The 18668-nt window shown below is 42.8% G+C and overlaps 1 protein-coding gene across 2 annotated transcripts in view; it reads left to right on the forward strand.

Moving 5' to 3' along the window:
• MAN2B2 (mannosidase alpha class 2B member 2) overlaps window positions 1–18668 on the forward strand; it is a 52744-nt gene that overhangs the window by 24431 nt on the left and 9645 nt on the right. For both annotated transcript variants that reach the window (XM_024204526.1, XM_024204527.1), the window contains exons 7-12: window positions 1173–1371; window positions 7949–8139; window positions 9039–9225; window positions 11223–11356; window positions 12707–12963; window positions 17107–17298. In XM_024204526.1, coding sequence (XP_024060294.1) covers window positions 1173–1371; window positions 7949–8139; window positions 9039–9225; window positions 11223–11356; window positions 12707–12963; window positions 17107–17298 — 1160 coding nt within the window. The remainder of the gene's footprint in view (window positions 1–1172; window positions 1372–7948; window positions 8140–9038; window positions 9226–11222; window positions 11357–12706; window positions 12964–17106; window positions 17299–18668) is intronic.

An 18668-nucleotide genomic window follows, 5' to 3' on the forward strand; every position in this document is an offset into this window, starting at 1 on the left:
GAAACTGATTTTTAAGAGTGTACACATAATACACTGGCTGAGTAATTTTAATTGTGTGTCTAATTTTCCTGTGCATTTGCTATGATTGAGCACACAATAATAATAAATAGTTAGCTGTGCTTCGTATTAGATACATGTGTACACACACATGCTCAGTATGCAGACGCAGTCAGTTCTAGTGGGCATCCAAATTAAGTGTGTAGTTATGCACATGAATTTTGGATAATCAGGCGTTCTATATTTTGTGCATTCATTATCCCATTTAACTATTCATTTATCCACTTATTAGACTGGGGCTGATCATGTTCTAGGCTGGGGGTTGTCAATAAATTGTGTAACATAGGTAGTTATTCTGTCCAGATTGTTGTTGTTTCCTTTCCACCACTTACTCAGTATTGATGTAAGATTGTGTATTCTCAGATCACAAAAATACATACAAACTCCCTCTCTTTTTGTCAAGAGCAAGGAAAGGAATGAGAGAATTGACAGAAAACTGCCCTTGCCAGACATCAGATAGACACATTGGGCAACCTCCCTACCAGGGAAATGCATGCTCTTGTGGGTTGTGCAATGTAGACTAACTTAATTCCTGTCGGTCATGGCACTTGGTCAGTGTTGCTGTAGCCATGTTGGTCCCAGGATATTAGAGAGACAAGGTGGGTGAGGTAATAATTTTTATTGGACCAGTAGGTTGTCAGTTGTCCTATTTGAATAACCAAACCCATTCTTGCTACTTAGGCCCTGAACTTTTGACTGGTTTATGCAGATGAGCTCAGAAGGAAGAATGATGTTTTACAGTGGATAAGAATTGTAATATAAGAACATTCTTAAACTACCTCATCATGGAAGTTAATAACCTGTGGGCCACTTGCTGGGATCTTCTGGGGATGTCTCGCTTAATCAATTCCCAGCCATTACAAGGGTACCTCAGCCCCTCCTGTTCTTTGCCTGTGGCACACAATGATTCAGTCTCCTGAGGTCTGTAATATTTTGGTCTAATTCTGATTCTTGGGCTTGGTGTGAGGGTTGACTAGAGAGTAATTAGTAGCCTGTGATATGCAGAGGTCAGATTAGATGATCTGGTGGGCCCTTCAGGCCTTAAACTCTTGGGACTCTGACTATAACTATAACTTCCACTAATTCATATAGATGTGTTATTTTCTAAATTGCAGGGCTGTGACAAACAGTTCTTCAATGCATCAGTTCAGTACTCCAACATGGACCCATTATTAGATTATATTAACAAGCATGCGGATCAATTTGGAGTGACCGTCCAGTATTCCACTGTCAGTGATTATTTCCAGGCATTGTATAACAGAAACCTCACATGGGACATTCAGAATTATCAAGACTTTCTTCCATATTCAACAGGTACTTAACAATATGTTTTTTATACACTGCATATACTGATGGATATCAGTAGCTGGCATTAGGGTTAGTTTATTGTAACAGGAGCGTAACAGGAGCGTAAGGAGCTTTTTTCCTGACTTACTCTTTCCAATTTAGTGGGCTCTATTAGCTCTAATTCTGAAATATAAGAGGGGTTGGAGTGTCTTTCTGAGGCAGCAGGAACTGGGGTGGAACCCAAGAGGTCCTGAAAGGAAAACCATGGCTTGGGAAAAAATTTAGCCTGAAATTTGTCTTTGCTGTGTGAGTATCAATAAAGGCAAACCCCAGGAAGGGTTAGGTTTGGGGTATATCTATATATGTATGTGCTGCCACTGTTGGTTGAATCTCTGATGACCTGAAAGATAGAGAAAATAATGCACTAATCAGATCCCCTGATGATTGAAAGTCAGGGATTTGGGAAAGCCATGGACAGTGGATTAGATGTGCAGAATTTAGAACAACTAGGCAAAGTTCAGTGGGTAGATACAAGATTATGTGTGATGAAGGAGCAATAATACCAAGCATAATCACAAGCTGAAAACTGGTTAGCAAACTGCAATACGAAGATGGACTTGGGGAAGAAGGGGTGGTGGCAGGTGCACTAAACATAAGCGTGTAGTGCAATGCTGTTGTTTATATATAAACACTAGTTTAAAGCCAGGCTGCTATGGGATGTATTTACAGAAGTAGGTCTTATGAAATCAGAAAGGTGATAACTTGTGAACTCTGGGGCAGGGATCCTGAGCCAAATTCTGCTTTATTACACCAGTGTAAATCTGGAGTAACTCCACTGAAGTCATCAGATTTACACTGATGTAACATAAGAGGAGGAAATTCAGCTCTGTCTTTATAGGGATTTGGCAGTATTGAGTATACTTATTGTACTGCCTAAAAAAATCAGTCTCTCTCTATTTATTGTTAGTAAGATCACTGTGCTTTGAGCTTTGCGGCACAGAAGGGAAAGTGATAAACTGAAAAATACCCAAAGAGGGATACAAAGCTGATGAGAGAAATAGAGTGCATGTCCTGTAAAAGGATTCAATGGTAGCCATGTTAGTCTGTATCAGCAAAAAAAACGAGGAGCCCTTGTGGCACCTTAGAGACTAACAAATTTATTTGGGCATAGGCTTTCGTGGGCTAGCTAAATGATTTATCTCGTTAGACTGACCTAACACTTGGTAAAGCACCCCCATCCTTTCAAGTATTTATACCTGCTCCTGTATTTTCCACTTCATGCATCTGATGAAGTGGGTTCTAGCCCATGAAAGCTTATGCCCAAATAAATTTGTTAGTCTCTAAGGTGCCACAAGGACTCCTCGTTTTTTTTATCCTGTAAAAACAGACCAGAGGAACTGGACATGCACAGATGGGCTAAGAGATGGCAAAGAGGGGACATGAAAGCTATCTATAATTATCTGAACTTTTATTTGCCACTGTTAGGGAGGGTGGAATCACCCACTTTAGAGTTCATTAATCCTGTTGTCCTTCTATGCCTCTGGAGTGCTTGACAGATATATAATCTGGGAAGCCTGTTAAAATTATCTTCATTCATTCGAGTTGGTCAGCACTTGCTGCACCATGTGGTGCTCCTCAGGTTGTCACAGTGCTGCTGGGAACTCAAAGTATCCATATGATTCTGGACATCTTAGGTACAAAAGTGCAATATTTATACCAGAGAAGGCATCCTAGAATCATAGAACTATAGGCCTGGAAGGGACCTTGAGCGTTCATCTAGTCCAGTCCCTGGCACAAAGGCAGGACCAAGTAAACCTAGACAGTCCCTGACTGGTGTTTGGCCAACCTGTTCTTAAAAACCACCACCAACAGAGATTCCACAATCTCCCTGGGAAGTCTATTTCAGTGATTAACTACCCTTATAGTTAGAAAGTTTTTCCTAATATCTAACCCAATAGCCCTTGCTGCAGAGTAAGCCTATTACTTCTTGTCCTACCTTCAATGGACATGGAGCATAATTGATCACCATCCTCTTTCTAACAGTACTTAATATATGTGAAGACTTGTTATCTGGTGTGCCCCCAGTCTTCTTTTCTCAAGACTAAACATGCCCAGGTTTTTTAACCTTTCCTCATAGGTCAGGTTTTCTAAACCTTATATCATTTTCGTTACTCTTCTCTGGACACTCTCTCCAATTTGTCAACTTCTTTCTCATAGTGCGGTGCCCAGAACTGAACCCAGTACTCTAGCTGAGGCCTCGCCAGTGCCAAGTAGAACAGAGCAATTGCCTCCTGTGTCTTACGTATGATACTCTTGTTAATGCACCCCAGAATTATACCGCTGTTTTTCTCCACTGCATCACGTTGTTGACTGATATTCAATTTGTGACCCATTATAACCTCAGATCCTTTTCAGCCGTACTGCTGCCTTAGCTAATTATTACCCAATCTGTGCATTTGATTTTTCCTTCCTAAGTGTAGAACTTTGCACTTGTCTTTTTTTAATTTCATCTTGTTGATTTCAGACCAATTCTCCAATTAGTCAAAGTCATTTTGAATTCTAATTTTGGCCTCCAAAGGGCTCTCAACCCCTCACAGCTTGGTACCATCTGAAAATGCTGAATATTACATTGTGGGGAGGGATAGCTCAGAGGTTTGAGCATTGGCCTGCTAAACCCCGGGGTTGTGAGTTCAGTCCTTGAGGGGGCCACTTAGGGATCTGGGGCAAAAATCAGTACTTGGTCCTGCTAGTGAAGGCAGGGGGCTGGACTCGATGACCTTTCAGGGTTCCTTCCAGCTCTATGAGATAGGTATATCTCCATATATTATTATTTTATATATTAGCAGTCAAACCGTTGTAGCACTCCACTAGATATGCTCTCCCAATTTAACAGGGAGCCATGGATAGTTACTCTTTGACTGTGGTCCTTCAGCCAGTTTATAGTTAGGCTTGGCAGAATTTGAGGTTTTTTTAATAATTTCAATGGATAATATCAATGTTTATTTTTAAGTATTTTTTTCAATTTTTATCCATTTAAATTTTCACAGTTATGAGAAATTATGGGAATAGTGTCAGACAAAATGGCAGGTCAGACAATTATTTAATGATAGTAGACATTGATTTAAAAAAACGGAAGCTTTATAATTGTTAAAACACATTTTCAACATCACATGTCAAAATATACAAAGGAAATATCCTTACATCAAAGTCTATGTTTTTAAGCAGCATTTTTCTTACTTTGCTTATCTGTAAATTTCAGTTATTATTGAGGGAGACATTTTTTTTGTCCATTTGTGAGTGTACAGTGAAACTGACATTTACCAATAAAAATCTGATCCTTCCAAGCCTACTTATAGTGATTTAATCGAGACCACATTTCCCTAGTTTGCTTATGAGACAGTCATGCGGGACTGCATCAAAAGCCTTACTAAAATAAAGAGATGTCACATCTGTTGTTTCTCCCCATCCACTGGGCCAGTAACCCTGTCAAAGAAGGAAATGAGGTTGGTTTGACATGATTTGTTTTTGACACATTCATGTTGGCTATTCCTTATAACCTAATTATTTTCTGGGTGCTTACAAATTGATTGCTTAATTTGTTCCAGTATCTTTCAAGGTATTGAAGTTAGGCTGACATCTCAGTTCCTAATACTGGGAATTTGCTTCACGGTGCCTACAAAACGTTCCCCAGGAAAGTATTCTTCCAACTCAGAAGCTGATATGGTTACCGGTGGATAAGGGTCAAGCTATCCAAATTTCATTCACCCATGGCAGTAACCATGTTTTACTTCTGTTTCTGATGTAAGTGTAGCCTGGCTGTTTCTTCATTTTCCTTTGCACTCTGGATAGACTCATGAGTATTCTGGACTATATTTAATCTGCTTGCCCAATATTCTGTGGCACTTCTGCTGTTAACATATTTTTTTAATTAATGATGAAAAGGGATCATTGCTTCCCATGACTCATTATACAGAATGATCTCCTGACTCACTCACCTCCATCTAGGGATTGCATCATTTCAGGTAACGCACTGATAAATGTACTGTGAGTACTTGCCATGAGCAAACCACCACAACCCCGTCTCTTGCGTGTTTTACCTGCCTGTATGTTCAGTGTACTTTACATGCTGCAGTTGGCTGTCGTTACTTATTTGGGTTATGGTAGCACCCTCAATGTGCTAGGAGAGCTAAACACAATCTGTGCCTGTCACCAGCTCCTGGTGTTGTCTTTTGAGCCGTCTCTGCTGCTCCTGACTGGTCCTCCTTAGTTTCCCCTTGGTCAGGGCAGTTCTTGGACCCTCACCTCTAATTAAGTCTAGCAGTCTGCTTCAGTCTGTTGGCTGTGTTCGTGGAGGCAGCCAGGTGCCGGGGTGTCGCCCTGTTGCTGTCCCAGGCCTTTCTGCCTCCCCTTCCTTCTCTGCACTCTCTCCTTTATAGCAGGCCATTGCCTCTATTGGCTGCAGGTGTGGGTGCCTGCCTCCATGACTGGCAGCTGCATGGGGGTGTTGTTAAACTGCTTGCCTGTAGACAGGAGAGGCTTTTCTCCCACTTCTGTTTATGCTCAATACGGGGTTTGTAGACCCCACTACAGTGACCCAAAAGGTTTACCCTGCCTCATTATGAGCCTCACCTCAGTCGGTGAAAAATCATGGAGCAGGTCCTCAAGGAATCAATTTTGAAGCACTTTGAGGAGAGGAAAGTGATCAGGAACAGTCAGCATGGATTCACCAAGGGCAAGTCATGCCTGACTAATCTAATTGCCTTCTATGATGAGATAACTGGCTCTGTGGATGAGGGGAAAGCAATGGACATGTTATTCCTTGACTTTAGCAAAGCTTTTGATACCGTCTCCCACAGTATTCTTGCCAGCAAGTTAAAGAAGTATGGGCTGGATGAATGGACTATAAGGTGAATAGAAAGCTGGCTAGATCATCGGGCTCAACGGGTAGTGATCAATGGCTCCATGTCTAGTTGGAAGCCGGTATCAAGCGGAGTGCCCCAAGGGTCAGTCCTGGGGCTGGTTTTGTTCAGTATCTTCATTAATGATCTGGAGGATGGCATGGATTGCACCCTCAGCAAGTTTGCAGATGACACTAAACGGGGAGGAATGGTAGATGCGCTGGAGGGTAGGGATATGATACAGAGGGACATAGACAAATTAGAGGATTGGGCCAAAAGAAATCTGATGAGGTTCAACAAGTGAAGAGTCCTGCATTTAGGAAGGAAGAATCTCATGCACTGCTACAGATTAGGGACCGAGTGGCTAGGCAGCAGTTCTGCAGAAAAGGACCTAGGGGTTACAGTGGACAAGAAGCTGGATATGAGTCAACAGCGTGCCCTTGTTGCCAAGAAGGCTAACAGCATTTTGGGCTGTATAAGTAGGAGCATTCCCAGCAGATCGAGGGACATGAATATTCCCCTCTATTCTGCATTGGTGAGGCCTCATCTGGAGTACTGTGTCCAGTTTTGGGCCCCACACTACAAGAAGGATGTGGAAAAATTGGAGAGAGTCCAGCGGAAGGCAACAAAAATGATTAGGGGGCTGGAGCACATGATTTATGAGGAGAGTCTGAGGGAACTGGGATTATTTAGTCTGCAGAAGAGAAGATTTGATAGCTGCTTTCAACTACTTGAAAGGGGGTTCCAAAGAGGATGGATCTAGACTGTTCTCAGTGGTACCAGATGATAGAACAAGGAGTAATGGTCTCAAGTTACAGTGGGGGAGGTTTAGGTTGGATATTAGGAAAAACTTTTTCAGTAGGAGGGTGGTGAAGCATTGGAATGGGTTACCTAGGGAGGTGGTGGAATCTCCTTCCTTACAGGTTTTTAAGGCCCAGCTTGACAAAGCCCTGGCTGGGATGATTTAGTTGGTGTTAGTCCTGCTTTGGGGGGGTTGGACTAGATGACCTCCTGAGGTCCCTTCCAACCCTGATATTCTATGATTCTATGATTATTGCAGTATATATTTAAATGACTGTGCACTTTGTACAGCCACATATTCTGTTGTTAGCCTCACAAACAAATAATTGAAATTCTCCTCTTTGACCACTTGAGGGCATCTGTTGATAGATTTTGCAATCTCACTGTTTCCTGAATGGGTGTTTCCATATCCCCCATTCTACTCCAGCCAAGGAAATGAAATTAAAGCTCATTCTGTTTTCCCTCCTCCTTTTAGTCAGGCATATGATGGGTCATAACAAACAACTAGCAATCATAAAGCCCTTATTTTATTGATTAAAAATATAATGTGCTCCAATGACACTGCTGAATTTGTCTTGTACAATTTCATGGGAACTTAATCTCAGTAAGAAGAGGCTTATTTTCACAGATAATTGCCTCAGATCAGCAATCAGATTACTGGGTTGTAATACAAAGTACTGTAGCTTCCTGGTCGTGTCTATTTAATGCTCCGTGGCGAATGGATGGGGAGAGGGTGCTGTGACTTGTTTCACGTGATGCTTAGTATTATTTTCCCCTCACCAGCTGTTGCTTTTTATAGATAAGAAGTTGCATAGTCCTAGAGTGTAGCTAGTCAAAAATGGAGTAAGCACGGGCTGAAATGTTCAGTACTTTACTGTGTGTCGTGTCTCTCAAATTCTTCACAGAGCCATTTCAAGCGTGGACTGGGTTTTATACTTCCCGCAGTGTTTTAAAAGGAATTGCACGGACAGCAAGTTCACTTCTCTACGCTGGAGAGTCATTTTTCACACAGTATGTTCAGAAATACCCAGCAGGTTCTGTTTGTAAATTCTGGGCCTTACAGCAGCTCCGCAGTCTTAGATGGGCAGTCTCTGAGGTAAACTTACACATTTTTGATTAGGAAAATTATATACACTGTTACCAAAAGTCACTTTTGAAGATGAATTCACAAATTATAATTTGTCCTGAAAGTATTGGGCCATAATTTGCATCTGCAGTTAGTTGGTGGGCACAACTAATAGGATTCAGTCAGACAAGGACCTGATTGTGCCCATAAATCAAGTTGTTTGGTTATGTACTGTCACTTATGCATCCAAGGGTGTGTGTGAGCAAGTGGTAGGCGTCACCAGCGTAGAAAGGCAAATAAAGCTCCAAGCCTCAGCCCTATTAAGGCCCTTTCCTCAGGACTTGTTTTATTATCCACAAAATAGTCATAAAACAAAGCAAACATAGTGGGAAAACACTGGGTAATAGCCTCAGAGGCTTTTCCACCTTCAACCAATGTAAGAGTAGAGACACTCCCTTCCTCTTTTTGACCCAGCTTCCCCTTTTACACTCTGACCACAGCAGCCATGTGGCCTGTTGAGACCTGTTAACCTTTTATATGCTGCAGCACCTAGTCACAGGGTGCAATCAACTGTGGAGGTAATATTGTGCTGTAAAATTAAAGGCTAAATTGAGACCCAGAAAAAAATATGTCCTTATGTATTTCACTTCTTGTGACCCAATCGCTGATTATGTAGGCAGGCATTTAGAATAATCTCACACTGAAAGGAAAAGGGAGATGGAAATCTTTGTGTGTCTTGTCTTTGACTATCTTGCTTCATTTATTACTCTTTAGGAATAGTCAAAATACAAATTTGGGACTACAATTGTAGGAAAGCACTACATTAAATTATCTCACGTGTGGGGATGACTTATTCATAGTAATTCAAGTGAAGACCTAAACTTGGGATTCAAGTTGATTGTAACTTTTAAATCCCTTTTAAATGTTAGGTTCAGCACCATGATGGTATAACAGGGACAGAATCCCCCAAGGTGAAGGACATGTATATGAATCATTTGATGGATGGAATAGTTAATGTGAAGAAACTGATGGCATCCATAATTTTAGACACAGACAATGCCAAGAAGAATGGAAAACTCTATTCTTATGTTTACAATAAAGACACAGGAAAACGAGGTAAGTCTTAAATTCGTTTTGTTTTTCGAGATTGGTGTATGAAGGGTAACATTCTCCTCCTAACATTAAATGGCCGAAGTGTTATCATTGTAAGTAGAGCTGGGCAAAGTTTTTCAGACAAATAGTTTATTAAACAAAAAATGCAGTTTTGGTCAACCCAAATCCTTGATTAAAGGATTAGAAAACATGTCTTACAGTGATAGACTGAAGGAGCTCAATCTTTTTAGCTTAACAAAGAGAAGGTTAAGAGGTGTCGTGATCATAGTATATAAGGACCTACATGGGGAACAAATATTTATCTTCAATATAGCAGAAAAAGGTATAACACAATCCAGTGGCTAGAAGTTGAAGCTTGACAAATTCAGACAGGAAATAAGGCATAAATTTGTAACAGGGAGGGTTAGTTAACTATTGGAACAATTTACCAAGAGTCATGGTGGATTTTCCATCACTGACACTTTTTAAAATCAAGATTGGATGTTTTTCTAAATGATATGCTCTAGGAATTATTTTGGGGAAGGTCTGTGTTACATAGGAGGTCAGACTCAATGATCATAATGGTCCCTTTTGGCCTTGGAATCTATGAATCTATTAAAATATTTGCAACTGTTGGACACAGATAATTTTGACCATTCACAAAATGGCCAGAGGAGGAGCTGGTGGTGGCACTGCCACCAGTGCTGCTGTCCCATTCTCTCTCTTCCCTCCCCTTCACCCCCCAAATAACCTTTAGCCCAATAGTTAGGACACTCACCTGGGATGTGGAAGACCCAGGTTTGAATCCCTGTCTAGAACAGATCCAAAACTGATTTTTTTCCCTCCAATTAATTGAAAATTCTAAAAAGTCCTAAAACCTGAACTGAATTTTTGTGTGTGCACGTCTCTTTTTGGAACTGAATGCCCAGCTCTAATTGTAAGCCATAGTTTGGAAGAAGCCATGTACCAAGGATACCCACCAACCCTCAAGCAAGGCAGCTGAGCCACCAAGTCTCAGGCATCCAAAACCAAAGATCATGCAGTAGGGACCCAGAGCTTTGTGTGAATAAAGACTTCAGGACTGGACCCCAAATTCTGCCTTCAGACATGTGTCCAAAGGAGAACGTGGCATGACAAAGACAGTTCCTTAACTAGTCTTCCTAACTGGAGGAAGGAGTCTAGGATATACAGTAGTCAACTTGATGGAAGATTTTCCTTATGATTTACTGCCAGGATATGCAAGAATTTATTAATGTGTTCCTAGAATAAACAGATTTCTAGAAGATTATGGAGTTCCTTTAAAAAAAAAAAAAGCTGGTTTGTTTTGGAGACTTTTATTATTGTAGAATGAAAACAGTGCTTTGGGCAGCAGCTTGTGCATTGTTTATGGGATACTGAAATTAGGTTTCCCTATAGAATCTCCTGCATAACACTACTGGTATTTAGGTTGTATGATTGTAAATAGAGGAGAACTTTTTATTGTCATCACTTAGTGGCTAGCCTGTTGTAATTAATATTAATGTCAAATGTGTTTCTCTGAATTCTGGGCCTTTGTGTGGTTCAAACAGAAGAATAATACAGGTCTGTTGCATCTTAGGCGCATTTAACATGTGCGATTTCAGCTTTATGCGGTCGGCAAAAACAAAAAAAAAACAAAAACAAAAAAGAGAAAAATAACAATTTAAATACTGTTTCTGTAGTGCGGGCGATTCCGCCCGCCATTACACTCAATGTAATTTTGACTATACGCGATTTTCGCTTTAGGCGCTGACTGCGGAACATACCCCCACCGTAAGATGAGACAGACCTGTATACCAAAGGGGCATTGGCTTTATGCAGTATTATAAATATAGATCTGAATGTGCAACCATGATACACTCTTTGAGGCTTATTTTTTAGATTGAAACCTTATAAGATGGTGATCGTATTGTACCTGGGTAGTATGTTCCTTAAAAGAAAAATGACTGTGCATTACTGTTTCTTATTTTAAAGCTGTATTTTTACTTTGTGTGCGTTAAAAGGTACAAGGAGTGTTGAACAATACATTATTGTCTATAATCCCCTGGCGTGGAACATCACTACCTTTGTCGTTGTTGCTATGAGCTACTCAGCAGTCAGTGTGTATGATGAATTGGGACATCCTGTACCGGCACAGGTACTGCGTGGTTATGTTAATGTATATATTGCATTTCTCTTTGTAACTGACTCTTTCATTACAGTACAGTCATTTCCAATTCCCTTTTTTCTCTCCCGCCCTCTTAGCAAGACATGATAGCTTCTTCTGTAAATTAGAAACAACATGATTATATTGGTTTTGCCCCAGTTGCTCATGTAATCAAGCACCCTGCCTATAAATCTGTTGTTCAGTCCAATTTACTTTCCCAAAACAGAAAGTATCACCAAAATGTATAGTATTAAGGACAAGGGGGAGGATCCTGTATATTTTACAAGGATTTGAAATTATTTGGCACATTAAGGAAACAAAAGAGGCCCCAAGGGAGGAGTGTGTGGAGTGTGGGGCGGGCTTGCTCTCCCATAGTGGCAGTTCCTGGCCTGCAGGGCTGGGCCCGGCTCCCTCCTCCAGGCATGTCGACTTACTGAACAAGATTGCAACGTCACTCAGGTTTGACCCGGTTCCCCTGTGTTATGATGTAGGGGCGTCCGGGTCAAATTTCAGTGGGTGGTGTTGCAACCTGGCACGCGGGTTCACAGCACCAATCAGGTTTGTTCTTGCCTCCTCTCTGCCATGACAGAGGAGCAGTTGGACTAAACCTGCTTAGCACTGCAACCCTGGGTGCCAGGTCACAATGCTCAGAGCAGACAAGCAGGCCCAGACCCGCAGGACAGGAACCATTACTGAAGAATGTGGCAGGCTTGCTCTTCACCGACCCCATCCTCACCAGGCTGGAAGAATTGTATGTTTATCTAGGCCAGGGCCCAGTGATAGGTTAATCCAGCCCTGGGTATGGCGACCGATCCAAAACCTTTCCATAACCATTGGTAGGTTGGGATCCACTTTTTAGGAAACAGTGATTTTAAACACAATTTTGAAGTGTGTAGGCAGCCTCCGAGGAACCCCCCAGACGTTCCAATCATTTTTCTGTCATTCATCTTTTTTGTTAGTTTCAAGTGAGGTTTGTGTTTGTTTTTGCTTTTTCAATTACACTGGTATTTTAAGATGGATTTGAAGGCACTGTTGCACTCATTTAAATCAACAGCTTTGATTTCATGTTGGCAAGGAATTGGTTAAAATATTATCTAATCTCATAGTTAGACACTAATATTTATTCCCAAACAAAACCGTGAATCTTAAATTGAGGTTGCTAAATAACTCCCCCCTTATCAAAACCGAAAAAAAGAACAACATAATTCTAAATTTTAAAGGTGGACATGTTTGGAAATTCTCATGTGAAGATACCAGGTGAGACTTTACAAATATGCACGTTAGACACATACAAATTAGCTCTGTCTGAAATACATCATCATTCTCTCTCTTAACTTGCAGATCCAAAGCTCAGCAGAATCCCCCTCTACCTACGATCTGTATATTCTTGTCACAATAAGTGGTCTCAGTTACCGAAGATACTGTGTTAAGTTATCAGCTGACAAGGAATCTGCATTCATTGCGAGATCAGTTAAATATGGACGAAAAGTCATAAAGCATGCTGATCGTCAGAGCAGACGGCTGATTCCTGTGCTTAACGACTGCTACACAGTGATGTTTGACCAAAATACTAATCTAATGCACAGCATTACTGACAGGTGAGGCTACCAGCATTTTTAATTTTAGTCAAACAGCATTTTAGGATAAGCAAAACCCTTTTTAAAAAAGGAAATCCAGGTACTTGATCACATATTATCCTTTGAGGATTAACGACTAACGAGTGCTTTACAATCAAAGGACTTGAAAACTTCTCCCTTCTGCTCATTTTGTGAAGTGAGCTAATGAATGGTCTTATTCCTAGATCATGCTTTTTCCCCCTGTGGTATTGAATCTGTGAAGTCAGTGTAATATTCATTGATTCATAATTCCAAGGCCAGAAGGGATCACTTTGTTCATCTAGTCTGACCTCCTGGATAGCACAGGCCATAGAACTTTCCCAAAATATTATGGTTAACTAACTTAGATTTTATAATGTACTAACTTTAGGAGATCGAGTATATTTAAAATAGATACTATAACAGGGTGCCCAAGTGCCCCCTTGTGGCTTTGCAGCCACCCTGCTCATTAGCCCCCTCTGATGGGCCCTTAAACACTCCACACAGTCTCTGATATGGTTCACAGCACCCCTTCCCAGGGCTGGTTTAACCTCAAATAAAGTTCATGCAGTCCTCAGAGTCCTTAATCACAAAATAATTCCCAATGAGCCCCCAACATGAAGTCCATAATCACAATTCAATAGTTCATACTTAGCTCCAGTTCTTCTGCCACGCTGAGAGCTCTTCCTCTGCCAGTCTGCACCACCCAAAACCATCAGTGCCAACCCTTTCTGTCTGGAGCTCAGCCCTCTGGCCCTGGCTTCCTTCTTCTTTAGTGTCGTCCCTGTTCTGGGAGAGAAGGCAGTCTATATACTGCCCTCCTCCAGAATGGTGGTCCTGATTGCTAGGAGAGAGGGGAAAGCTGCCCCACCACACACTACACGGCTCCTGATCCTGGGCCCTTAAAGGAACAGTGTCCTGGGGGTTTTCCCCCCTCATCCAACTCCCAGTACCCTGGTCCTGGTTCCTCGCTTATGCTACCAAGCCATTTTCTGGGTCTTTGTTTATTCCAATATCCTGGAAATGGGGTCTTCTGGCCCCCTTTCCTCTAACACCAGTTGTCAAGGTTCCTTCCCCACTCTGAACTTTAGGGTACAGATGTGGGGACCTGCATGAAAACTTCTAAGCTTAACTACCAGCTTAGATCTGGTTTTGCTGCCACCACTCCCAAGTGCTAACTCCCTTCCCTGGGTAGCCTTGAGAGACTCCTCCACCAATTCTCTGGTGAACACCGATCCAAAACCCCTTGGATCTTAAAACAAGGAGGAATTAATCATTTCCCCCCTTCCCTTTCCCCCCACCAATTCCTGGTGAGTCCAGATCCAATCCCCTTGGATCTTAAAACAAGGAAAAATCAATCAGGTTCTTAAAAAGAAGGCTTTTAATTAAAGAAAGAAAGGTAAAAATCATCTCTGTAAAATCAGGATGGAAAATAACTTTACAGGGTAATCAAATTCAAAGAGCCCAAAGGAACCCCCTCTAGCCTTAGGTTCAAAGTTACAGCAAACAGAGGTAAACACTCTAGCAAAAGGAACATTTACAAGTTGAGAAAACAAAGATAAACCTAACACGCCTTGCCTGGCTGTTACTTACAAGTTTGAAATATGAGAGACTTGTTCAGAAGATTTGGAGAGCATGGATTGATGTCTGGTCCCTCTTAGTCCCAAGAGCGAACAACCCCCAAATCACAGAGCACAAACAAAAGCCTTCCCCCCACCAAGATTTGAAAGTATCTTGTCCCTTTATTGGTCCTTTGGGTCAGGTGTCAGCCAGGTTACCTGAGCTTCTTAACCCTTTACAGGTAAAAGGATTTTGGTGTCTCTGGCCAGGACGGATTTTATAGTATTGTACACAGGAGGGCTGTTACCCTTCCCTTTATAGTTATGACACCAGTACATCCCGTTACAGATACAATATGAATCTACAGTGAATTTATATGATCTCACATGATGTAACAATAGCCAAGTGCTCTCCTCCCCATCAGTAATTCCTACTGTGTTCTCTAAAACTGCTAGCTCTAGGATGGGAACATAGAGAACTTCTTAAAGAAAACCTGATGTTCCTTTTATTTATTTATGTTTAAATAAAAGGAAATAAAACCAAAAAACTGACCAAGAGTGCAAACTAACTGAATACATCTGTCGTTTACAGGTCCGGATCCTCACATGGTGTAAATTGCCATAGCTCCTTTGACTTCAGTGGAGTTACGCTGATTTACACCAGCAGATGGATCCAGCTCATAGTTTTCAAGTCGGCACATGCATCTTACTAATGAGCTTGGATCTCCTTCACAGAGGTGGTTTTGCTTAGAATCATCTCCCTCACAGGGATATTTGGAGGATTAACTAGTTACTAGTTGATGTTTGTGCAGTACTTTGAAGATGGAAAGTGATAAGCATTATTATTATTAGAGATGGGCCTGAACCAAAACCCTGGATCTGAACATTGAGAAAGATCAGATTCCATGTCCACCTTTTAAAATTGGGCCCTCTCTCTAGAATGGAGATAAATTAAAAATCTGGATTCAAACACCAACCTTAGAAATTTGGAGGATAGAAACTGTGAACCCAGATCTGCATTTGTGTGGCTCAGGCCTGTTATTGTGGTGAGTGATACTGAAATGTTACAGTTCACTGTTGAAGTTTTGGCAGGTTCCTTGGCATGGGAAAACCTTGAGGAATCCATAAATAAACACTATATCTGAAGGCTCTTCTTCTCCCCTGTCCTTCTCTATAACTTTTCTCCACCCCCTGCTGATGTATGGTAGTTTGTGTCTGATGGGGCACAACATCCCTGTATAAACCCTCATACGAGGGAAGGGTAGTGGTATCAGCAAGGGTATTCAGTACCATAAGGCTTGTTTTGAAATGGTGGGGAAAGGTAGTCGTCCCCTGTGGTCCTGCCCCCCCCCCACACACCCAATGGTATTTAGCTGGATGTCCACACTGGACCATTTTGCAGGTAGTTAGTGTTTGAGGGGATTTAAAACTTCAATAAAGTGTCAGCCTCCGGTTGAACCAAAGTTACTGCATGGAATCTTCATTCCTGCTGAGTCAATGACTGTGGCCGAACTGCTAATGGTTTTGTGGGAAATTAATGCTTTACACACAAATGGCCCATTAATAATGTTAACACTTACATAGAGCTTCATAATCACTGAATAATTCAATCCTCACAACTCCCTTGCAAAGGTTGTCGATAAGTATTGCTCCTGCTTTACAAAGGGAGCGGCAGGTGAGCGTGGGAGGGAAGTTGGAAGACTAAGGGCTAGTCTACACTACAAGCGCTAGAGCCGCGCAGCTGCACCACTGTAGCGCGTCTGGTGAAGAAGCTCTATGCTGACAGGAGAGAGCTCTCCCATTAGCATAATAAAACCACTTCCATGAGAGGCAGTAGCTAAGTCAGTGGGAGAAGCTCTTCCACCAACATAGCACTGTCCACACCAGCGCTTAGCTCGGTGTAACTTAGGTCACTCAGGGGTTGCTTAGAGATGTCACCCCTGAGCGATATAAGTTATAGCGACATACGTGGTAGTGTGTACAACTCTAAGTGGCGTATCTCTACATACTTCACAAGTGGAAGAAGGAGGCAGAGTTGGAATAGAACTGGGGACCACATCCTGTGCTCAGGTCTCTAAGGCTACCCCCTTTGTTACTGGGCTGCATATCAGGTCCTGGGTTGTACTAGTTTATGTAGCTATAAAAATTGCTTTAGCTGACCGGATTCTGCTTGATCTATATTATGTGACCTACATTTTTATTCAGTTGAGAACCTTTGAACCCAGGTTCATAAGCAAATCTTGCTCTTATAAGACTTCCCATTGAGCTAATGGAAACAACTTAAGAAACATTTAGATTTGCTGAAAATACAAAATGACACTGGGAACTGCATGAAATTGTTAGGAGGCCAGTGACTATTTTATAACTATTTACAGTTGGTTCTGTGATGGCAAATATTTAGCAAGAGGCACTTGCCTTCCCTGCTGGCCTCATCTCCTGCTGCCTATTTAATTAATTATTCATTTTAGCTAAAGAAACAGATATTTTCTAAGACTCCCATCCTCATTCCCCTTGCAATTAAGCGTTGCAGATAATACTTACACAATGTATATCTGTATAATACATTTTTCCCTTTATGAATTTACAGGAAGACTAACCAGACTGTCCAAGTAACTCAGGAATTTCTTGAATATCATGTGAATGGAGATGTGAGGAAGGGACCCATTTCAGATAACTACTTATTTACCCCAAATGGATCAGCTGTTGAAGAATCAGAAGCAGTGGGATTGGAAGTTGTTTCTGGAATCCTAGTGAGAGAGATCAGGCAATATTTTTACAGGTAAAGGTACTTGGGTGTGATTGAACCTCACTTGGATTTTTCATCCTCTTTACACATGTGGGAGTAATCCTTTACAGCAGTGGTCTCCAACCTTTTTATGCCCAAGATCACTTTTTGAATCTAAGGGCAACCCAGGATCTACTCTGCCCCTTCCCCGAGGCCATGCCTCTTCCCCAAAGCCCTGCCCTGCTCACTCCATCCCCCTTCTCTCTCTCTGTCGCTCACTCTCCCCCACCCTCACTCACTTTCACCGGGCTGAGGTAGGGGTTTGGGAGGGGGCTCTGGGCTGAACCTGGGGCAGGGGGTTGGGGTGCAAGAGGGAGTGAGGAGTGCAAGCTCTAGGAGAGAATTTGGGTGCAGGAAGGGGCTCCCGGCTGGGACAGGGAATTGGGGTGCGGGAGGGGGTGTGGGCTCTGGGAGGGAGTTGGGTGCAGGAGGGGGCTACAGACTGGAGCAGAGTGTTGGGGTACAGGAGGGGGTACAGGGTTCTGGCCTCTGGAAGGGAGGTCAGGCCTGGGGCAGGGGTTTGGGGTGCAGGAGTGGGTTTGGGGTGCTGACTCTGGGCGGGAGCTCAGAGCTGGGGGTTGGGGTGCAGGATTGGGTATGGGGTGCTGGCTCCAGGAGGGGGCTCATGCTGGGGGTTGGGGTGCAGGAGGGAGTTCGGGGTGCAGGAGGGGGTATGGGATGCTGGCTACAGGATGGGGCTGGGGGTTGGGGTGCGGCCTCCCGCCGGGCAGCACTTACATCTGGCAGCTCCTGGTCGGTGGCAGGCGCAGCAAGGCTAAGACAGCTCTCTGCCTACCCCAGCCCCACACCACTCCCAGAAGGGGCCAACGCACCCCTGCAGCCCCTGGGGGGGGGGGCATGTGGCTCCAGATGCTGCCCCTCTCTGCAAGCACCGCCACCGCAGCTCCCATTGGCCACAGTTTCCCGTTCCTGGCCAATGGGAGCTGCAGGGGCAGTGCTTGCAGGCAGGAGCAGCACGCGGAGGGAGACCCCTGCCCCCCCGCGGCTGTGCTGGCTGCTTCCAGGAGCAGCGGGGGTAAGCAGGGAGTCTGCCTTAGTGGCAGCCCCACTACACCACTGCAGATTGCGATCGACTGGGAGATCCTCTAGGATCGACCAGTCGATCGCAATCAATCGGTTGGTGACTGCTGTACAGTCATCTCTAAACAGTTACATGTGTGTTGTACAGCTCTTAGTGGATTCTGTTAAACATGTGACTGGCGAAGAAGACATTGGTTAAGTACCTAGTTTAATGGTGCAACTGTGAATTTTGTTGTTGAGGTGAGGAAAGTTAGAAATGTGGTGTGTTCAGTTGTGGGTTGGTTTGTTTGTTTTTAACATGGAGTATCCGTGCAATTCAAAAA

This window comes from Terrapene carolina, unplaced genomic scaffold (assembly GCF_002925995.2).
Source record: "Terrapene carolina triunguis isolate 2854851 unplaced genomic scaffold, T_m_triunguis-2.0 Scaffold66, whole genome shotgun sequence".
Lineage (NCBI taxonomy): Eukaryota > Metazoa > Chordata > Testudines > Emydidae > Terrapene > Terrapene triunguis.